At 44.5% G+C, this 20,050-nt stretch overlaps 1 protein-coding gene across 7 annotated transcripts in view; it reads left to right on the top strand.

Moving 5' to 3' along the window:
* The window catches only part of LOC102565606 (pseudouridine-5'-phosphate glycosidase), a 42,798-nt gene extending 23,122 nt beyond the window's left edge, over nucleotides 1–19,676 (top strand). For 3 of the 7 annotated variants that reach the window (XM_019489634.2, XM_019489633.2, XM_019489636.2), the window contains 8 exons: nucleotides 4,963–5,029; nucleotides 6,147–6,241; nucleotides 7,384–7,512; nucleotides 10,702–10,816; nucleotides 12,198–12,335; nucleotides 13,706–13,872; nucleotides 14,743–14,831; nucleotides 19,148–19,676. In XM_019489634.2, the coding sequence (XP_019345179.1) occupies nucleotides 4,963–5,029; nucleotides 6,147–6,241; nucleotides 7,384–7,512; nucleotides 10,702–10,816; nucleotides 12,198–12,335; nucleotides 13,706–13,872; nucleotides 14,743–14,831; nucleotides 19,148–19,343 (996 nt within the window). In that variant the 3' untranslated portion in view covers nucleotides 19,344–19,676. Of the gene's footprint in view, nucleotides 1–4,962; nucleotides 5,030–6,146; nucleotides 6,242–7,383; nucleotides 7,513–8,201; nucleotides 8,321–10,701; nucleotides 10,817–12,184; nucleotides 12,336–13,664; nucleotides 13,873–14,742; nucleotides 14,832–19,147 lie in introns of those variants that run through there. The other 4 variants (XM_019489635.2, XM_019489637.2, XM_014608687.3 and 1 more) reach the window with 4 other exon arrangements.
* Nucleotides 19,677–20,050: the final 374 nt, after the last annotated feature.

Here is a 20,050-nt window from a genome sequence, read left to right on the forward strand (position 1 = left end):
AGACAGACAGACTAAGGCTTTTATTATATTAGGATTTTCACTCTGATTCAATTTAGCTGCGTGTTTCATTATGATCTGTGTCCAGTGCTTCTCTGTGACTATGTGAGATTTTGACCATTGGCCAAATCCTTAGGAAACAATATTACCATATTTTTACTTTCCTCCCATGGCATGCTGCAGAGTGGAGCAACGCTAGGGGAGAGGAAGGAGAGAGCAATATTTTTAGATAGGCCCAGTACAACAGAAAACATAAGCCCATCATTGATGGGACATGAAATCTGTCAGTGTTTCACACAGAAGGGAAGTGCCAAGACAGTCTTTTAAATGCCACAAAGCAAAATGTGGTAAAAAAAAAAAAGATCCAAAGATGTAAAGCACCAATGGATCAGACTGTTGTCTGGGGATGGTCATTGCCATGGGCAAAATTAGTATCTGTTGCTAGGTAAATGATGTGGAAAAAGCAACATTTTCTGTCTTCTTTTTTAAATAACTGAATATTTGTGTTACAAGATGGTACTATAAGTGGATTCACAAACTCTATGGGTAAATAAACAAATGAAAGTAGTAACATGTAGTAAGGCAGAATAGTAACAATTTATAGCTACTAGCTTATTTTCCAGATTCTAGCGTACATAGTACCCTAGAGATTTGAGAGGTAAGCGAGTAGCAGATAGAGAATCAGGTGACCAAGTACTCCAGGAGGAAAGGTGATCTTGTGCTTAAGACCTGGGACTGGAATTCAGGACATCTGGTCCAATACCTTGAGGCCAGGTACAGACTGTCGCGGCCGAGGGGCTGTGGCCAGCAGCCCGGGCACGTGGGCTGGGGAAAAGGGTCGGCACGGCGAACTAGAATTAGGCACTGACACGCAGAGGTTGATTAAAGATTATTTTACTTACACCGTAGATGGTTGCGGTGCAGGCAGGAAAACTTTCTTGAGTTGCAGTTACAAAACGAAAACAAAACTCGAACAAGACCCGCAGAAAACTCGAGCCTCTTGAAACAACCCGGACAGAGCTCTGGATACACACACACAAAGTTTGCTAGGCTCCGCAGACCGACTGAAAGTGCACAGGGAAGGGTACGTCGAGGGATTATGCAGCCAAGGGGAGAGATTCTTGATGGGTGATCAAACCATCATTCGGTCCGAGATTTACATAGAAGTCCACGAGGTAATCATGGACTCCTTGCCGGAATTCTCTCGGATTTCTCCCGGAATTCTCGGAATCGGGGTTCTCAGGATCCTCCTGAGATTCTCGGAGATCTCCGACTTGGGCGGAAACCGCTCAAGCCTCTTATACGGCTAGCAAGCCAATTGCTAGCCGCCACATGGGAATAATTTAGAAACAGCCAATAGTGGGGAACAAATTTACATACGGGTGGCGGGAACTCCTTTGCACCGGGGTTTTCTCTATGCAACTGAGAATTGCGCCGTGCAAAGAAAGCTCCATGTGGCGGGAAATAATTCTGCAGTGCCAAAGCACACACAAAATCATACCCTTTGGGTCATGACACAGACATTACACTTTTACCAGTATAAGTGATCAGCAACTGGTTTATACCCGTAACCGAACAGAAGTTTGGCACACACAGACTGGTTTAAAATGGAATCTGGTCTAAGATTTGCCCCCTTCAAACAAAGGGCAAATGTGTGTTCTGTTTGTTAGTCTCCTACAGACTTACCCTCCTGTCTCTCATTTTCCAATTGGTAAAATGGGGATAATAATAATTCTTTCTTCCTGCTCTTTGTCTGTCCTGCCTAGACTATAGTAGTATGGGTCCTGATCTCTGTGGAATTGTTTTGTGGAATTATTCAGTGGAATAAGTTTGGAACTATTCTTTAGTAGTATTTTAATTGGAGGTTGAAATGATATGTTTGTCATTTGTCCTTATTTTATATGTTGTGAGTAGTTCAGTGGCTAAAGCCCACCTTACCATGTGTACTGCCTAGCTCCACCTTAATTGTTAGATACCCTTTTTGAGCTATAGCATGACAATTCATTTCTTGACAACTGCTGCAGCTATTTTGCATGGATAGTGTTCTGTATTGGGAAACTGCCTATCATGCTATATTCTGTTTTGGGAAGTATTTCCCAGACATGGAAAATTGGATGTGTATTAAGTATCATGTACTGGCTATGTTTTCTCTCTCTTAAGTGTCTGGTTCACATCAAGGATGAGTTTATTAATCCTCTCTGAGTTAAAGTTATATTTCCATTAGTCAGTAACAGTAATAGGCTTGTACTTGTCTAAGGGATAAAAGACTATTTCTCTCAGGCAATGGCATTACATCTTGAGCTTGTGGGGTAGGAGCCTGTGCTTTGTGCTGTGGTTGTATTGTAAGGTCAGCTGTTTGAATGATTACAAATCTGTAATCTGGTGAAGCAGTGTGGATAAAACAAGATATTCTGTTCCTGTCTGTGATTTAGTGGAGGGGGGGTGTGTATCTTGCCAACCTCAGAGAATTCTGCCCTATCTCCAAAGAGTACCCAAGAGTGGGGAGAAAACCAAGGCAGGGAAATGTGTAGAGATATTTTATTCTTTTGTCAGACTTGTGTCTTTATTGTTCCAGCTAAAGTAAAGAGCTATATGCTTCAATTATTGTGTGCCCCTGAAGAGATGAATTGTAAACCAGAGTGCTCATGAGGCTGGGTCTCTGGGAAACGGTGTGCCTGAGCAACAAAGGAGTCTGCAAAAGCCAGCACTGGACCTGCGGGAGGGCTTGAGTAGCAATGCTTCTAAGTACTGTTTCTGTGAAGGGCTGACAGACAGATAACTCAGGCTCTGGAAGTCTGCCAGTGAGGCCAAAGAAAAGGAGTGTGTTGGATTGGACTCAGAGCACGGGAAACTTAAGAGCACACAGACTAACTATGGTGGGACCCAGGTAGGGTACCCCAGCCAATATTGTGCTGGAACAGGCCTGTGGCAGGCTAACTACCAAGAAAAGCAGGAGGCATTGATCTGTTGTCTAGTGACTTCCTTTCCATTCTACTTAAGGACTGAAATTAGTCTGAACAATTTCAGTTGATGAAGCTGGTGCAATGAAGTGATAACTACTTTACTGCAGTCAAGGAAAAATGAGAGGGAAGCATTAGTATCCTTATTTATCTTCATATGCAAAGACAGTAAACGAGTGGAAAAAAGTAACAGTGATTAGAGAAAAGGATTGCATGTGACTAAGAACTTCCACTGAGGCAGGAAATGTACTTTCCCTGTATGATGTTTCTCTCCATTGCTGCTTCTCATCCTATGTTTGCCTTTTCCTCTTCCATCAATGCACTGGCCTCCTTCTCTTCCCCATTGTTTTCTATCCCTTCCACCTCCCTGTTATTCTGCTCAGGCTCTGGGTGAATTACATTCAAGATGACTGCGTCACCATCTCAACTGTAGCACTTTGGCCGGGACCGGGAAGATTTCAAATCCTTTTCTGCTCAAGAGGGGTGATAGCAGGAGCATTTTGTGATGCTACTATTCATATTATTGACCTGTTCAATTTTAAATACTCTGCCTTCTGCTAAATTGTGCCTGGGTTATGGAGCAGAGCACCTGTTTAACTAGTTAGTTCCATTTGGTACGTTTAAGTGACAGTTTTGGTGTGCACCAAGGGTACAAAACTTGGATCCAGTTTTCAAATTCCTGAAAACTCAGGTATGTTAGAAATCAGGGATTCAGGGCAGCTCTTTGTGGAGAGGCAGGCACACCTAGAAAAATTCTCCTCCAGACTCCAGGTCAACCCTCCATTGGAAAGCATTGGGCTGACCTGTGACCCACATGGCATTTCAAATTTTTTTCCCCTGGACCCTAGGATACAGAGGCTTTCAGTCAAGTGGGGATGGGTATATGCAAGAGTGGGCAAGGGGCGTTTTTGTGTGCATACTCTTGTAGGGTTTGTGTGGGGCAGAGTGTGTTTTGGTGAGTGTCACGGCAAGGAGTTGGTGTCTATGGAAGAGCACACATTGTGGCACTTGGTGCCTAAGCTTTTAATTTAGTCATTGAAGATATTTCTTTCCTCCTTGAAAACTCGGGGATTTCCAGAGCAGTGATGATCATCACAAAAGCCACTGAAAGAAGCCTCCTTCAGAGTAGGAAAAACTATTTTGCTGGTTCCGAAGCTAAGAACTGTAAGACCACTTGATAATAAGTGATGAAACCTCAATTGACTTGAGGCAAGCAGCCTGTGCTATTTCTAGCTGGAGGATTTGGAGCTGCTGTGTCTCAGCAGGAGCCCATTGAGGTAATGTACTGATTGGAGAAAAGCAGACTGTGTTCCACGAGATGGCATTTGGCTGTGTTTGTGACACTGACAGATAGATGGAAAGAGAAATTGGAAGGAATGGGCAGGAGGACAGAGAAATCTGCAGCCAGACATAGATGGAGAAGTAGAGTAAGCACAGAGGGATTTGGGAAGAGAAAGGAGGTGATGCAGATGCTTCTGTAAATAGGGAGTGGAATATACAGCACAGGCAGATGTTACAAAGCAGGAGATCACACTAGCAAGATCACTGGAACTACTTAAAGAAAGGACCTTTCTGAACTGGTGGAGGACTGGATGTCTTGGGGCTAGCCAGTGAAGTATAGAGTCTTTTGCCTCTAGGCCTGTGACTCCAGTCTGGTTTGAGATGGTCAGCTCAGTCACTGTCTTCATAGAGGACTGTTCATATTATATAAAACATTCTGGTCAGCATCCTGATTAAGTGGTCTCCATAAATAAGACCAAAATATGCAGGAGACTAAACTTTTCTGTAACCCAAGGAAGGGGTCCTGTCTGGCCAGGACTGAGGCACACGTGTTGGATAGGAAGACTTGCACATCTCTCTGTCCCAAAGCTAGAGGATTTCAGTCTCCACAGCTGTCAGTCCCACACACTTTCACAAATGTATCTTCTTTAAATATGTGCAGAGGAATGTCCTCTATGCAACTTAGTTTTTTTAGCTCATGTGATTCTTGATTTACTTTTTGCAGGTTGGCGGCCAGACGAACACTGGGAAAGTGAGCCGAACCTTTGGAGGTGTTGGGAGAAACCTGGCAGGTGCTGAGTGGTGGTTGTCTGGGGGTTCATGGAAACTGTAGTTTATTATTACATATTATTTACATTGCAGGAGCACCTAAGCAAGTGCCAATCAGGATCAGGGCCCCATCAGGCTAGAAACACACATGGGGCCACCATCCCTGCCCAAAGGCTTTGCATCATTTTAAATGACAAATGAGAACTGCAAACGATAGAAGGGAAGGAGGGGAAGGGGGGCGCACAGCCAGGGGAAAGAAAACAAGTGCTCTGTATTACAGATAGAAAGTTAACTAGTGCATAGTACAATGTCAGCAAAGTAAAAGACAGTTTTACCCAAGATCTGCTGCACAGCATAGTCACCATTAGCATGTTGGCTTCTTGCTGGAACCACAGCAGAGGTGGGCCTTGAAGAGGGATTTGAAAGAGTAGAGAGTAAGATCATTATATATTCAGTCAAGAATGATGTCCCATGCACAAGAGGCAAAATGGAAGAAAGCCTGGAGACAGTAGAGGGAGGGGCAGACCAAGGAGCTGCAATCATTGAGAGTAGGCCATAGGCCCCTGTAGCCCAGATTAAATACATTTGAATTGCTGGTGTACCAGAGAACATAGTTTGTATTTTTGCTTGTGTGAGAGAGGAAGGGGAGAGATTTAAGGAAAAGTCCTAATCTAACCATGGAGTTGAAGTCCTTTTTTAACTCTTTTTCCATATCTTTCTGATATGAATCTGCTCTTGCTTCAAAGCAAATAGATGGGGTTTCTTGAAGTGCATTTTTGCAACTGGGATGCAGGGGAAGAAACATGGTGGCCTGCTGCACCATTTCCTTCTGCTCCCAGACCAAATGAGCTGCACAGCCAGAGATTCACATGGCAGCAGATTAGCAGATCAACTTTTTCTTTCCACACTCCAGACAGAGGGATGGACAGCAGTAGAGAGACCTGATAGAGGATCATACTGATGAGGTACCAGCTGTGGGGGACTGATGGATGATGAAAAGAATACAGGGCATCAGGCATCCCAGGAAAGGCCCTTGCTATAGCCACTCAAATATGTCATCCTCTAAAGCCTGGGACTCAGGTTTGGTCATGTGGTCCTCTGCTGGAATGATAACTTTGCTCCACTGCCATCTATTTGTAGATTGCTTAAGCCGCCTTGGGAGGACTCCCTTCTTTATATCAGCTATGGGGAAGGATGAACATTCAGAGTCCATCCTGCGCTACTGCAGTCATATGGTAGGTCATGCAGTAACAGCATCTCATGGGAATGCTGAAGGTAACTTTGGACTGGGAGAAGCCTCAGTGAAGCCAGTGGGCATAAGAGCTAACTCTTTTATGGCTAAATGAGGGAAGAGTTGTGTGTCTTTTCCTCATGGCTAGGTGAAGAGATAGGAGCCACTAACCAAAACAGGTCACATATAAGACCATTCAGGAACGTGAACTATGAGGGCTGCATATAAATTCAACAGCCAGAGTTTGAGTGAGAGAAGAGTTGGAGTCAGAATATCAAAGGCTTCAGAAGGATCAAACACAGCAAGAAACAACTCGTGGCACGATCCTGATAAAAAAGCTTTGCTTTGGGGAAAAGGAAAGTCTGGAAAGAGGTCTGGGACTATATAAAAACTGTCTGCTACTGCTTGATTCTGACATGGCCAAGAAAACAAGGTTTAATATTTGTTTTTTGTAAGCAAATGGTATCATATCCAAGGACTAACAGACTCCATCATCCATTTCTCTTCCTTAGGGAATCAACATACAGGAATTAATATTTTCACTAATTGGTCAAGCTGAAAGGGGGTAACAATAATTAGATCTCCCTATGCTGTACATAGCTGCATGCATATAGTCTTTCTACCCTCATCCAATTTTACACTTTTCTAATCTGCCATCACAGTGAATATGGTCCTGTAACCAAACACAACACTATTGCAAAGAGCATTGCTGGACTAGAAACCATGAACTGTCAATGCTGGAGGGGACTACTTGGTTTTCTTCAGTCCACTAACTTCATTCTGCATTTGTGTGATGGGTCCTTCTGATTGCCGAGGAAAAATCCAGACATCTTTTAGAAAGAGCATCAGAAGAAAGTCAAGTGTGGATGCTTCTGTGCAACTCTAGGGAAGAAATCTGTCATTCCCATTTACTAAATAATTTATGCAGCCATTGCCATGGTACCTGTGCACATTGGGTACAATAGAGTTCTTCTGATTATTACTCAGAAAAGAAAGGGAGGAGGTGAAACAGAGAACAGTAAAGTGGACTGCTACTAAATAACCGGTACTTGTTACATGGGGATGGCTAGAAGAGAATCCTGAGGTCAGCTGAACATGGCAGAGAAAGGCAACTTATTCCATTGGTGACTCCTCTTCCTGTTGTAGGACATGGGAGGTGTTCTTCAACTGGAGGGGCATAACACAGCTACCTACTGTGCAGTGATCACAGGGAGTGGGGAACTCAGCCTTGGCTTGGGAGACATGGACATCCACCAGCAGATAACAGAACATTATGTAAGGATTTCCTCTGACCTATAATTGCTCACTTGTAAGAAGAAAGCATGACTGCATAACAGCAGCAAGTGTTTAAGGGTGTGTGTGTGTGTGTGTGTGTGTGTGTGTGTGTGTGTGTGTGTGTGTGTGTGTGTGTGAGAGAGAGAGAATGTGAGTGTAGGGGGCTGAGGGAATCCAGATAACATTATTATATGCTCAGGGTGGTTACTGTTATGCTACTGGGACATGGGCAGTCACACCCAATGGTAAGAGCTGAGGCTTGTAACCAGAGTTGTAGGGGAAGTTAGACTTCTGCCTGTTGAACAACTGGAAGACCATTGTCCCAGGCAGGGAGGGGAGATTTAATTACGGCCCTCCCAGATGATCAGGAGGTGTGCAGGTGCCACCAGCCTGATGGACCCCAACTGACCCAGTCAAGCCCTGGCAGGGCTGCCCATTACAGCTCATGCATTCTGAAATTAGGATCAACACGTGGAAGTCAACAGTTAGCCTCAGATGTGGGTTACTGATATGGCCCTGGAACAAGCTGCTAGCCAACCAGAGGTGCTTATTGCTATCTAGCAAGATAGAGGCTTTGCCCTTTCCCCCCCCAATAAAATGCCACCAAATTAATCCTATCCATGATATCTATACCAGAACCCACTGGTCATAATCACTTTTGAGCTTTCAATGACTTCATGTCCACTTAGGTATCTGAAGACATTTCCAGCTTTGAAACCAGAATAGCATGGATAGGATTACCTCCTCTCCCCTCTACCTGCTGCTTCTACATGCTGAGCTGTGTAAACTGATTCTGCTTCTCAGCCTGGTAGGTAGGGAAGGTTTCAGGCCATTAATGGAAATGATGATTAAGATTTGATTCATGTAAACCCCCACAGCCCCACCCTCTTTCCCAACTAATTCCACCGTTGACAAAGCAAAGCCTGCACTTACCGACTGATGGTAATTTGGATGGCAAATGCAATTAGTTTATTAGGAGGACCCTCATAGGACTGAGAAATCTTAGGGGAAAAAAGTGGTCATTGCTCCCACTTCTATCTCCACCCTTTCCCTTCCCACAATTTGACAATGAAAGGAAAACAAAACCATTGAATGATAGATTAATCTTTGTAAGCTTTGCAAAATAACCAAGAAAGAGGCCAAGTGGAAACTCTATAAACTTCTCTCCTGATGAAAGCACTCTGGTTATGTTGCTGTTGATGAAATTGAGCAGAGACATGGGAAAGAAGCTGTGGCAGAAGCAATGGCACAAGCCAGTGATTTCTATAACATGTCATGCCAGCTAAGACTAGCCAACCTGAGGATGGAAATTGTTTGCTGAGCTGTCTCTGAATTCTGCATCCACCTCAGGACTAGGAGTGTAGTCAGGGATGGAGGTAGTGGTAGGCAGCTTTTGCCAAAGTGAACGTGACATACTGAGTTGTGAGAAATATTTGGTGACAGGAAAACTTGAGCTGCTTATCTGAGTGATAGGTCTTATGCTTTTTGCTACCAAAGGTTGGGGGGGGGGGGGGGGGGTTGTCTTTTACTTTCTATGTACAGACTTAGTAGTACCATAGAAGTAGCACTTTCAACCTCTGGCAGAAGAAATCCTGGTTGCATGTCAGTAATAGCTTCAGATAGTCATAAATGGACCCTGAAGTGATCCTCCTCCAGTTTTCATTGGAGGAAAAGATGACTGCTCTGTGAGAAGGGCAAAAACCTAAGGGAAAAGGCTGGGAAGGGAGTTACGAGGCCCTGGATGGATATCAGAAGACCAAATCATGGCCTGTACAGAGATATTAGATTGTTTGAAAGTCTGTGAATAGCACAGGCATAAAAACAGAGGAAGGAGGAGTAGTTTGAACATCCAGGCATACACTTACCAATAGGTCCATAAATTAGGCTCCTGATGATCATAGTTAGGCCCCCTGAAGGGCTGTCCAATTTTTTCAAAGTTCTGGCCACATAAAGTCTCCTATTGCCTAAATGAGACTTCAGGCAGCAGTTCTGAAAGTCTTGGCCATTCTGTTAAGACAGAAATACCCAGAAACTCATCGATGAGGGCACAACACCATTGCTTAGGTCCACTGCAGGTCTGTTTCTGGTGACTTCTCTAGGGCCTTGGAAGTAATTTTTTTCCTAGCCACTCTCTCTAGGTGTGTTGAACTAATCAATTCTCTTCTGATATTCATCTCAGGTTTCATATATAAACAGGAATACATTTGGGCATTCATTATTATAAGGAACTGAATGTTTGCCTGATAGCTGTATCCCCTATGTTCTCTTGTAACCCAGATCCTTCCTGTGTTGGCACTAGGCTCATATCTTCTATATTGACCATCCTCAAAAGGGTTCAGAGAGAGGAATAACAGATGCTGTGCTGAATTCAGACCAAATACATTTGTTAAGACTAAGCCTATTGGTCATTTCTATTCAAAAGAAGTCACAGCGGTGCCAATCTTTCATATACTATAGTCTAGAGGGGTGTGCAGTCCAGGTGGTGAATACCAGTTCCATGTAGGTGTCTAACTCAGGGTTGCAAACAGGCACCAAAGACCCAGAGAGAGGTGGGATTTTTGACACATCCATCTCTTCAGCATGCTCTATGGTCCAGCTTAGGTACACCCTTTCTCTCCCTCACTCAGCATCTTGGCTATTGGGAGGTGCCTAATTCTCTTCATTTACCAGAGAGGGAAATTCAGTACCTCACTTGGCATCATGGATTCTGCTGCAGGAGCTGGATCCCAAAAATTATACTATAGCAATGCTAAAAAAGTCACCTCAACTAATTCCCTTGGTGAAGCTGGGTCTTTGGCCTTTGCTCCCCCGTCCCACTAAATCATCAAGGTGTGGAGGCATTTCATTTTACTCCTTAGGCCCTCCAGCTAATCGAGAAGCAGCAATAATGAGCTTGAAAGACAGTCAACAACAATCTACCTGTGTGTGAAGGACAAGCTAGCCTGATGGGAAAGTGGAGGGTTATAAATAAAAGGGAGAGAACCTGAAAGGCTTACTTGCCCTAGAAAAAGTTGCTGCTGGTTTGCAAGCCTAAATCTAAGGGCTGCAGCCAACATTGATAGTTCATCTACATCGCAGTACCTGAGTCTGATCAGAAGTGTGTGGCAGGTAGACAGACTGCATTCTAACCCATTCACAGGGCAGTGGATCCAGCTGCTTCTATTCTAACTGTGCTCTGCACTTTGCTAGGTATCCAGGTACAAGCAGCATCTGTGCATGGCTCCAGTAGTATGTATTGATGGCAACGTGCCAATTGCCACAATCCAGTATGTCTGTCAGATTGCCAGAGAACACCAGGTCCCAGGTAAGGGGAAATCACTAACAGCAGGTCCCTTTGGGCATAACAACATGTGTGCTGAGACATGCTATGTAACATGTAGAGTGCCTTCAACTCTTCCTTATTTCAAAAACACACTATCTTATGTCTTGGGTTAGTTCTTCCCCTTCTTTTTTCCTTATGTTTTAATTTATTCCTAGTTTTTCTTATTCTGCCTTATATCTTATACCAGATCTGATTTTTATGTGGGTAATATCTATATCCCCTAGTGCCCACTGAAAGTCAGGAGGGGTAAGGGTAAAGAACCAATATGGGCATTTAAGGTGAAGACAGAAGTGACAATTTTTGCCTGATCTAGCCCCTGGAAATGCTCTATAGCCATGACCAAACAGAAGTGCACAGCTGCAGAGCACTTTAAAAAGACCTGATCCCATGAAAATCTGAATCTTCATTGCATGAAGGTTCAGATGAAGATGCTCCAAAATGGAGTGGCTTTAGTAACTTGTATCTGCACTGCCTCCCAACCCTGATGCTGTTTTCAGAATGGGAGGGGGGGAAGGAAGCAGAGGGAGTTTGATGTAGGTTTTTTTCAGCCAGCACTGGAGGGGGTGTGTGGGGTGGGGGGGGTCCAATCCACCCACCCCACCCTCCAGCATGGGCTGGAGAACCCCCAGAAAGAGCTCCCTCCCTTTCTGAAAACAGTGCTGGCTCTGAGAGTGGGGAGGGGCACTGCTAGGGGAGACCAGCTACAGACTTGCAGCCAGAAGCTGAATTCCCCAACCCCTGGGACCCTACAGTGAACTTCTGTTGGATTCAGGGGATCGTTGTAACTGAGAGCGCTTCCTGCAAAGTGCTATGAGTTACAACAGGGAGCTGTTGTTCTGACTGTGCTTGTAATTCCTCCTGTGCTTTGAATACTGGAGCATTTTGTGAAGCAATAAGCACTACCTTATATTTTTAAAGGATTTGTTCCCTGCTTCACATGAAATACTTCAATCCCTCTTGTTTTGTTGAAGACTTTTCACAATGCTTCTTCAGACCTCAGAATTGCCACCTAGCTTCTTCAGAAGCAAACTCTGAAGGGGAAGAGGGAGGTATAATTCTTAGGGCTCAGCATAAAACCTCAAAACAGTAGACAGATTGGCAAATGAGCAGGAACTTTCAAGCTAAAAATACCTTCCTAACTATGTCTTTTATCATAGCATCCCAGAGCCAGAAACAATCTAATCATAGTTGCAGTAAAAAGGTAGATTAGTAAGACTGCCTTGCCATGAACAAGAAGTCTAGATGCTGATAAATTATAGCTACCTCAGCATGGTAAACATGATAATAAGCCTTTTAAATAGCTATTTGCTCTGATGGAGGAAGTATGTTCTAGTAGTTAACTAACTACAGTGTCATTTTGAAGTGTGCTATGAGCCAACAGATGAGAACAAGGCCTCTAAGCCGTTCCTTTCAGACAGCTGGAGAGCACTGACCTACATCTCCCCCAACCTGCGAGAACTAAGAGCAATAAACCGGACCCTTGGACACCCTGTGCCAACAGGTACTGCACACTGAGAGGGCAGCGAGGGAAAAACTTTCAGATGATCTAGGCTCTCTGGCATGTCCAGACCAGCATGCATGTGCAGTATGCAGCACTGCAGACTCATCTGCAGCACCATACACTGCACACACCACACACGTAGGCATTCCCAATGCTGCTAATTTGCAGCATGGGAAAACCCACAGTGGAAAAAAGCAGAGTGGTGCATATGGCAGCAGCATGTGCCACCTGAAAGCAGAACCTGGCCAGCTGGAGCCATGCTCCGATTGCCAACCAGGCTTCCTGCTGTCAGGTTGCCACCACTGGAACCTGACCCTAGGTAAGGCTGCTGGGGCCAGCCTCCCCTACCCGACCTGGGACAACTTGCTATATGCCAGAGCATGTCAGAGCGCACATGCATGAGTGTTTCTAGGGAGAAGTAGCAGCTGCACATATTGTGCCACTGCTATTTTTACTCTGGGAAATGCGCATGCGCACTCATGTGGACGCTCCAAGAGAAGCTCCACTGCAAATTAACTGCGTACTGCTTAGGCTTAACCAGCACTTTCCCAAGCTACAACATTATCAGTCTGTGCTGGAGACACCAGAATAATTCACTTTGATTACAAAAGTAGTGATGGTAGCTTCCCAAACACAGGGAAGGCCAGTGCTAGTCATGACTGCAGTGAACTCATGTAGAAGTTATAGCTCATCCAAAGGAGGAGCTTGTAACCACCATTTGTGCTCTGAGAGAGCATGCGCAGATCTTTCCCTGTCATTGTTTGGGCATCTTTATTTTTTTAAAACAAGTATCTCAAAACAGCTAGCACTGGCTACCTAATAAGCCCTTCACCTCGGGTGAGACAAGTTAAAATGTGGCGGGAATTTATGAATGATTTTGGTGTAGCCCACCTCAAAATCTGCCCGTGCCCCACAAAGCTCATTCACATGAAACAAGACAGACTCATGCATCAGATGGATTCCCACCAGTCCCAAAATGGGAGTCCCTGTTTTCATGACTTTGCCCAGCCAACTAAACAGAATTACCAGTTTATTGCAAGATTACCACACTTTGATGGAATATATATTCATGCTCCTTCCTTCACAGACCATGAGCTGGCACTGATAAACTGACATCAAGGCACATATCATGCTTTATGACTCCAACATTTTGTCCCAAGGTATAATTCTGTAAGAGGCATTTCCTTGCTTCACAGTGGACGGACAATAAGGAGGGCTATATTTGCAACAGTAGGGAGGGGGAAGGATTGCAGTCAGGAATGCAAAGTACAAGCAGCTCCACATCAATGGAAAGCTCAAGTCGAAAGTTTTGTGCTCTGATGCTTGCAGTTCATAATGGCTTCCCTCCCCCACACCCTTGCTGTCTAAAGACCTGCCATCGAGGCTGGAAGACGTTGTCAGGACTGCGATGACTTTGGCCTGCCCCTTGCTGACACAGCTGTGCTGCGTGGTGGTAACACTTGGGTCTCACGGAGTGTTACTGTGCGGCAGGAGCATGGGAGGGAGTGTGTCTCTTCACCCTGGAACACACACACAGGTAGGGGCACACGAGTGGCAATTGATTAGTAATCAGTCCTTTGTGTCTGGCAGGGGAAACACCATGTATCTGGGTCCAAGAAGGCAGTCTTCCTTTAGTGTTCCTGGGAATAACTATTCTTCTGGCGTGGCTTAGTACCCACCGGGGTCTTGGGGCTTAAAGCCCACTTTATGGAAATGGGAGGCTCTTCCCTTGCTTGCTTCTGCGGCCCTATGGCTGAGGGCAGGTGAAACTTGGGGGCATCCAAACCCCAAGCCTCCAGGCTTGGGCCTGCACAAAGGATGCCTGCCAAAAGATTTTGGAAATATCTGAAGCCCGTGGTGGGGGTGGAGGATGTTTGCCGCTTGCAGGGCCACTTATGGTTCTGGACTGACTCATGGATTTGGACTCAATTTGGCTTGGAACACATTTTTTTTTTTAAAGAAAAGTCCTTTGTGTTTGAGTCATCCAAGTGGCATTGAAACCTGGTGAAGCTTTGCTATCAGTTTATCTGTCCTTGAGAGATGGTAAGGCTTGGAGGGTTAGCAAGGGAAACAGCCTTCCATCCTTATACTTTGGAACCTTCTCTGTAGAATAATGACAAAAAGCAGTTTTAAACTGTGCTTTCCTGGGCATTTATGAGTGTAAGATTAACAACTCCTGCCTCCCATGAATATAACATAATAAAACTTGAGTGGACAAATGCTTGGGGAAAATGTATTCCACGTAGGTTAAAGCACAGCCAAAAAGAATTTGACCTGATACATACATAACACGTTATTTGGACTTTTAAGTAGTGGTGCAGCTCTGTTTGTGATCAGCCAAGTCACATGTTGCCTCTTGACCTGAACAGACTTCCAGTAATGCCCCATCTTCTCTCTTTTTCTACAGAACGCTGCAGGTGAGCTGTGTGCTGCACACTACCCAGCAGTCCCTGTCTCCAGGGAGGAGATTGTGAATGTCTCAGGAGCAGGTGACAGGTATATTGCTAATGACCCAGAGAAGAGATATGCTTGTGGCAGCCCCTTTTTCCCTCCACCTGAATTCCACTGTAGAATTCTTTAATACTACTGTCAAGATAAAGTTCACCCTAAGGTTTGGGAATTAGGTACTAAAACCATAAGACAAAGGAGAGGTGAATGCTGGGGAGGGGGGGCAATGGACAGACTGTGCTCCAATATTTCCCCTAAGCATTTTGAAGCTAGTTTGGCCACTTATTTTCATGGAATAGGCATGAAGCTATACCACAGCATCCCAGAGTTTAGTAGCATATCTAGGATGCACTGCTTTGGGCTGACAGATGTTTTCAAGCTAGCAGCTGGTCAAAGTATCACAGCACCAGTAAAAGCAAAGTAAACTACCTTAAATCAAAGCTGAGTCAGTCTCTCTCAACTGGACGTGGGGTTTGGCCTCAACTGTGGCTTTTGCTAAACAGTAGGGTCCGCCAGTGCCCGAATAGGCTGCCACAAGCAAAGGAATGGCCTCACAGGAACAATCACATCTAAAATTGTGCTGCTGGCTGTGGTCAAAATCCTGTGTTCCTGAAGAGTCTTTGCCATAACTTACCTATTTATCCCTGCACTGTTGTACATAGGGATAGGAAGGGACAATTTTTACTTATTGCCTTACATCCTTTAAGAATAAGCTCTTATTATTCTCCTCTTAATTTGTGTATGCATATGTCATGCAGTCATAATTATCCAGCCCTTGATTCCTAAGCTGTAATAATTGACTCTGACTTGGTGCTGCCATGATCTGTGCAGATACTGCAAGTACATAAGGTTTCCCCTTTATTTTTCTACCTTCATTTGCCACATATTTGACCAGGTGCTAAGCCTGCCATTTTTTTACCCTGGCAGACAGCAGGGAAAGCTATTGGATGTTTTTTTGCAAACCTTAATTATTCCAGTAACCTCTTTTGTCTAAACTAAGAACACAGATAGATGTACGAAGAACCTGGGATAAAAGAAGGGCTTTGCTATACATCAGCTGCTCTGCAGTAACTGCCCATGTGTATGCTCTTGCTCCACAATAAATAAAAGCTAAATTGCAGCAGCTTAGCCCTCAATGAAAGAGGGACGAGTATCTTCATTTAGCTTTTACTTACTGTGAGGCATAGAGAATGCATGCAAGCAGCTGACACACGGCAAAGCCCCATCTCCTATTATTCTGCAGTAAATAACCCTTGTGTTTCTAGTGAGTCCTCGTATGCTCATCCTCCTACCATCTCTAAACCAGGCATTCTCAGCCTGGTGCTCACAAGCACCATAGTGCTCTTGTGATTTTATAAAGTGCTCTCCAACAAGTCCAACAACAGTGCTCGAAAGCACTCGCAATCATGTCAAGAATCACACTGAAAGGCATAATTGAAGATGATTATTATAGCTATTTGATTTTCTTTTAATGCTCCATGAAAAAGGCTGAGTCATCACAGTGCTCATTAATGAAAAAAGGTTGAGGACTCCTGCTCTGAACAATTGCATTGCCCCTCCCTGGATTGTTTCTACCTCAGCCCCAGTACTCCACAGGTCAGACCACACTGCTCAGTGCCATCATTATGAACAGTCTAATTTTTGCTGTGTTATTTTCTCTTCCTTCTTATATCTATTTAAGATTCTCAATCAGTGGTTGAGACCTTTTTGGACTTGCGGCACCTCTTGGAAAATGCAAGCTCTTAGTTTTGACTCTTTTTTTTTGACTGAAGAACGATGGTAGAGCAATTCTTCTGTTGCAAAGAACTCAGAAAGACCATACAGGCAGAATTATTTTAACACTACAGACTCCTGTGTGAAACCTGTAATCTTACCTTGTGAATCATATTTGCACACCTAACAGTGCTAATGTTGTGTGACAACCCACAGCACCCTTGAATGGATCTCTAGGTACCCTAGGGCACCCTGGTTGAGGTGCTGTCCAGCTAGCTGGCTCCTTGGTAGGGCTGTGGCAACTGTTTGCTCCCTGGTTGCTGTGTTAGCATAACAGTACATGTCTGTACATGGTATTGTTAAGGAAAGATTCCCCCACATTATTCATTCCAAGCCTCAGGAGCTGCTGAAAGATTGAACAGCGATCACAGCCCACAAGTCTCCCTGCTTTTGTTAGATAGAAACAAACAGGTAATTAGTCTGAGTATGACATGGAAAATTTCCCTCCCCACCCACTGCAGTGTAATGACAAGCACCTGGAGCCTCTGTTTTCCAGATCAGAAGGCTATTTTAATCTTGACAAGAAGGTCCCCCTTGCCCATCACTGCTAGATTGAGCACTTGCCTGCACAGAGCAGGGGCAATTCTCAGGCTAGATGATGCCCTCCTGTGCTATAATGCCACCTTTATTAGGGAGAGATGACACCCAGGAACCAAACAAGCTTGGGCTCTTCACACTTAGAGACCTTGTGCGGGTCCTTATGCACAGGACAGCCTGGGAGCTCTGCCTCAGGGACCAGAGAAGCCCCTTCTCTGATAAGTTGCATGGGCTACTTTGACTTAAGTATTTTCAACAATGTGGGCGCTAGCTCTTGACTTTCTGTAAGCACCCATGTCATCATCACAGGACATACAAGTCCTGGTTAGCCCTCCTCACTCTCTCCCTTTGTCTCGCTCTCACTTTTTTCTCTTATGATCTTTGTCACTCTCTGTCCTCCTGTTACTTGTGAGCCTAGGTAGACTTCTCAGGCCCCTCGCTGTGTGTTCTAGATAAGTGGTTCCCAAGTTTTTTTTTTCACAGCCCACTTGAAAATTGCTGAGGGTCTCAGCAGACCACTTAATAAACTTTTTTTTTGTTCTGCAAATCAAAGCACACAACTCATATTTTAATATCAGTAGTCTTACCTTACAAGTACAGATATTCTCGATTGTTCCACAACCTTTCTGCAGACCACCTGAATGGAGCTCGCAGACCAATGGTGGTCTGTGGACCTCAGTTTGAGAACCTCTGCTCTAGATGTCGTGGATGGACATCATCACAGATTTCCTCCCTGTTGAAGTTGAAGTCAGCAGAACAAGCCACTGGCGACTCAGGCGAACTAAAATCATTCCCTCCAACTCCCAGCTCCCTACCCTCATTCCCCACCTCCATTTTCAAACAGCTTGGGGAAAACAAGTGTGCCTTGCAGTGTGAAAAGATGACTTTCATCATCATCATTTACTACTGCCTCAAAAAAATCACAAACCCATTAATCTACCTAATGCAGTGGTAAGCTAGTGAAGTACTATCCCTCTTTTGTAGATAGGAACTGAGGCACAGAGAGATGTAGTAACTTGCTCACAGTTATATGAGCGGGTTGGACACAAGCATGGGCAAACTGGGCAACCACCTGGGGCCTGGACAGAAAAGGGGCCCGATAATAAGGGGTAATTTTTTTGTTTATTATTATCATTATCTCTGGCAAAGGGGGGCCCGATACTAAAAGTTCGCCCGGGGCTGCCAGGAGTCTAAGTACAGTGCTGCATATGAGACCTGTGTTGTAGAGGCAGGTCGTGAACCCCAGTCTCCCAAGTTCTCATGTACTGCTTTAATCACAAGGCTCTCTCTCTTTCCTCCTCTCCTTTCTTTGCCTCCCCCCTCAAAGTTAGAAGTGACACACTCATGACAACATGAATGGCACTTTTCTGCTGTAATACTTGGTTTATCAATGAGAACCTATGACAGACCTGGTTAGAAGAAAAAAAAAAGTATTCTTTTTCTCAAATAAAAAGAAATACAACAAAGCCCTTCTTTTGTTCCAAATATTTTCAGTGTTTTATTTTTGGTGGGAAATTTCAAAATGAAGTAAATCACATTTTTTAAAGCATTTTGCTTAAATTTAAGTTTTCATTTCCACTTTTGATTTGTAACAGGGTTTTTCTTTCCATTTCCCTTTCCCCTCACATTAAATATTTTAATTGAAAAAGGGGGTGGAAAAGTTAAAGCGCAGAGGGAAGAAACCCATTTTCTACATTTTTAGCTTTTTGCCCAACAGGGAAGAGTGGGGGCAGGGGGAAAGTGCATGACAAAGTGAAGGGTTGGAGAGGAAGAACCTCACTTTTGTTTTTCCATCTAGAAAAACATGAAAGGATACCAAAAAAAAAGTAGTATGGGAAAGCAGAACTTTCTCCCATTCCAGACTTTTCTGATTGAAACAGTAGTTTTTCCTCTAACTTTTTCAAGTAATGAAAAACCAGGAGAAGAGAAAGCCCCTCTCTCTATAGATTCAAATCTCCCCCTCCCAGTTCCTGTTTACACGGCTTAGAGAATGATTATTTTGCCTCTGCAATTTCCATGGGATTGCCAAAACAGCCCTTCCTTTCTCTTCACAGTTTAATGGGAGGAATAATCTCTGGCCTGCTAGCTGGGTACGACACAGATACCTGCGTCCGGATGGGCCTCCTCTCTGCAAGCTTCTCCCTCCACTCACGTGAGCCCATCTCTCAGAAGATCAGTACTTTCAGCGTGAGCTTGGAACAGGTCAAAGCTCGAAGCTGGCCAGAGGCAAAGACATGTAGGATGGACTAGAGCTTCTGTGCCAGAGTGCTCTCAACTGCCACCTCTCTCTTTCAGCCACATTAAATTTGGTATTTGTTCCCTTTAAGGAGTGGATAATCTGGATTGGGTCCAAACTACAGTGATTATACCTGGCTGTGTGCAGAAGACTTATGACAATATTATTTGGGCCTTCCTCCCAGATTTCCCAGTGTAATACCACCCAGAGGCCACAAAATCAGGTTGCTTAACCCCTCAGATTGTACTATAAAGCTAAAGTACAGACAGTCAAAAAGTCCGAGGCTATATCGATTCAGTCTTTGCAGGTTAGTCTAAACTGCACAGATTAAACTGAAACAGAAATGACTAGATATTTACCTTTGATTCAGGAAATGCAGCCACATGCTTACAGTAGTTCAGGCCAGAAGCCAGGGGGCACTAGTGTAGGGCTTTCTGGCTGTGTATTCACTTCCTCTTCCTGCTGCCCCCAAGGTCTCTGGGATTTGCAGTCCAGAATCACAACAGCAGGACTCCACAGAGTTGCTCATCACTTCCTCTTCCTGCTTCCAGGTGCCTCTGGGATTTGCAGTCCACAGTTGCAGTCGACACAAAGTTTGAGCAGGGGAAGGGGTGTTTAACCCTCATCCCTGGTCCCAGACCCCAGCTGTAGACTGGGCTGCATCCCCAGCTAGGCTTCCCCCCACAACCCCTTGTCAGCCAGCCCTCACTGCTTCGGCTAG

This window comes from Alligator mississippiensis, chromosome 4, assembly GCF_030867095.1.
Source record: "Alligator mississippiensis isolate rAllMis1 chromosome 4, rAllMis1, whole genome shotgun sequence".
Taxonomy (NCBI): Eukaryota; Metazoa; Chordata; order Crocodylia; family Alligatoridae; genus Alligator; species Alligator mississippiensis.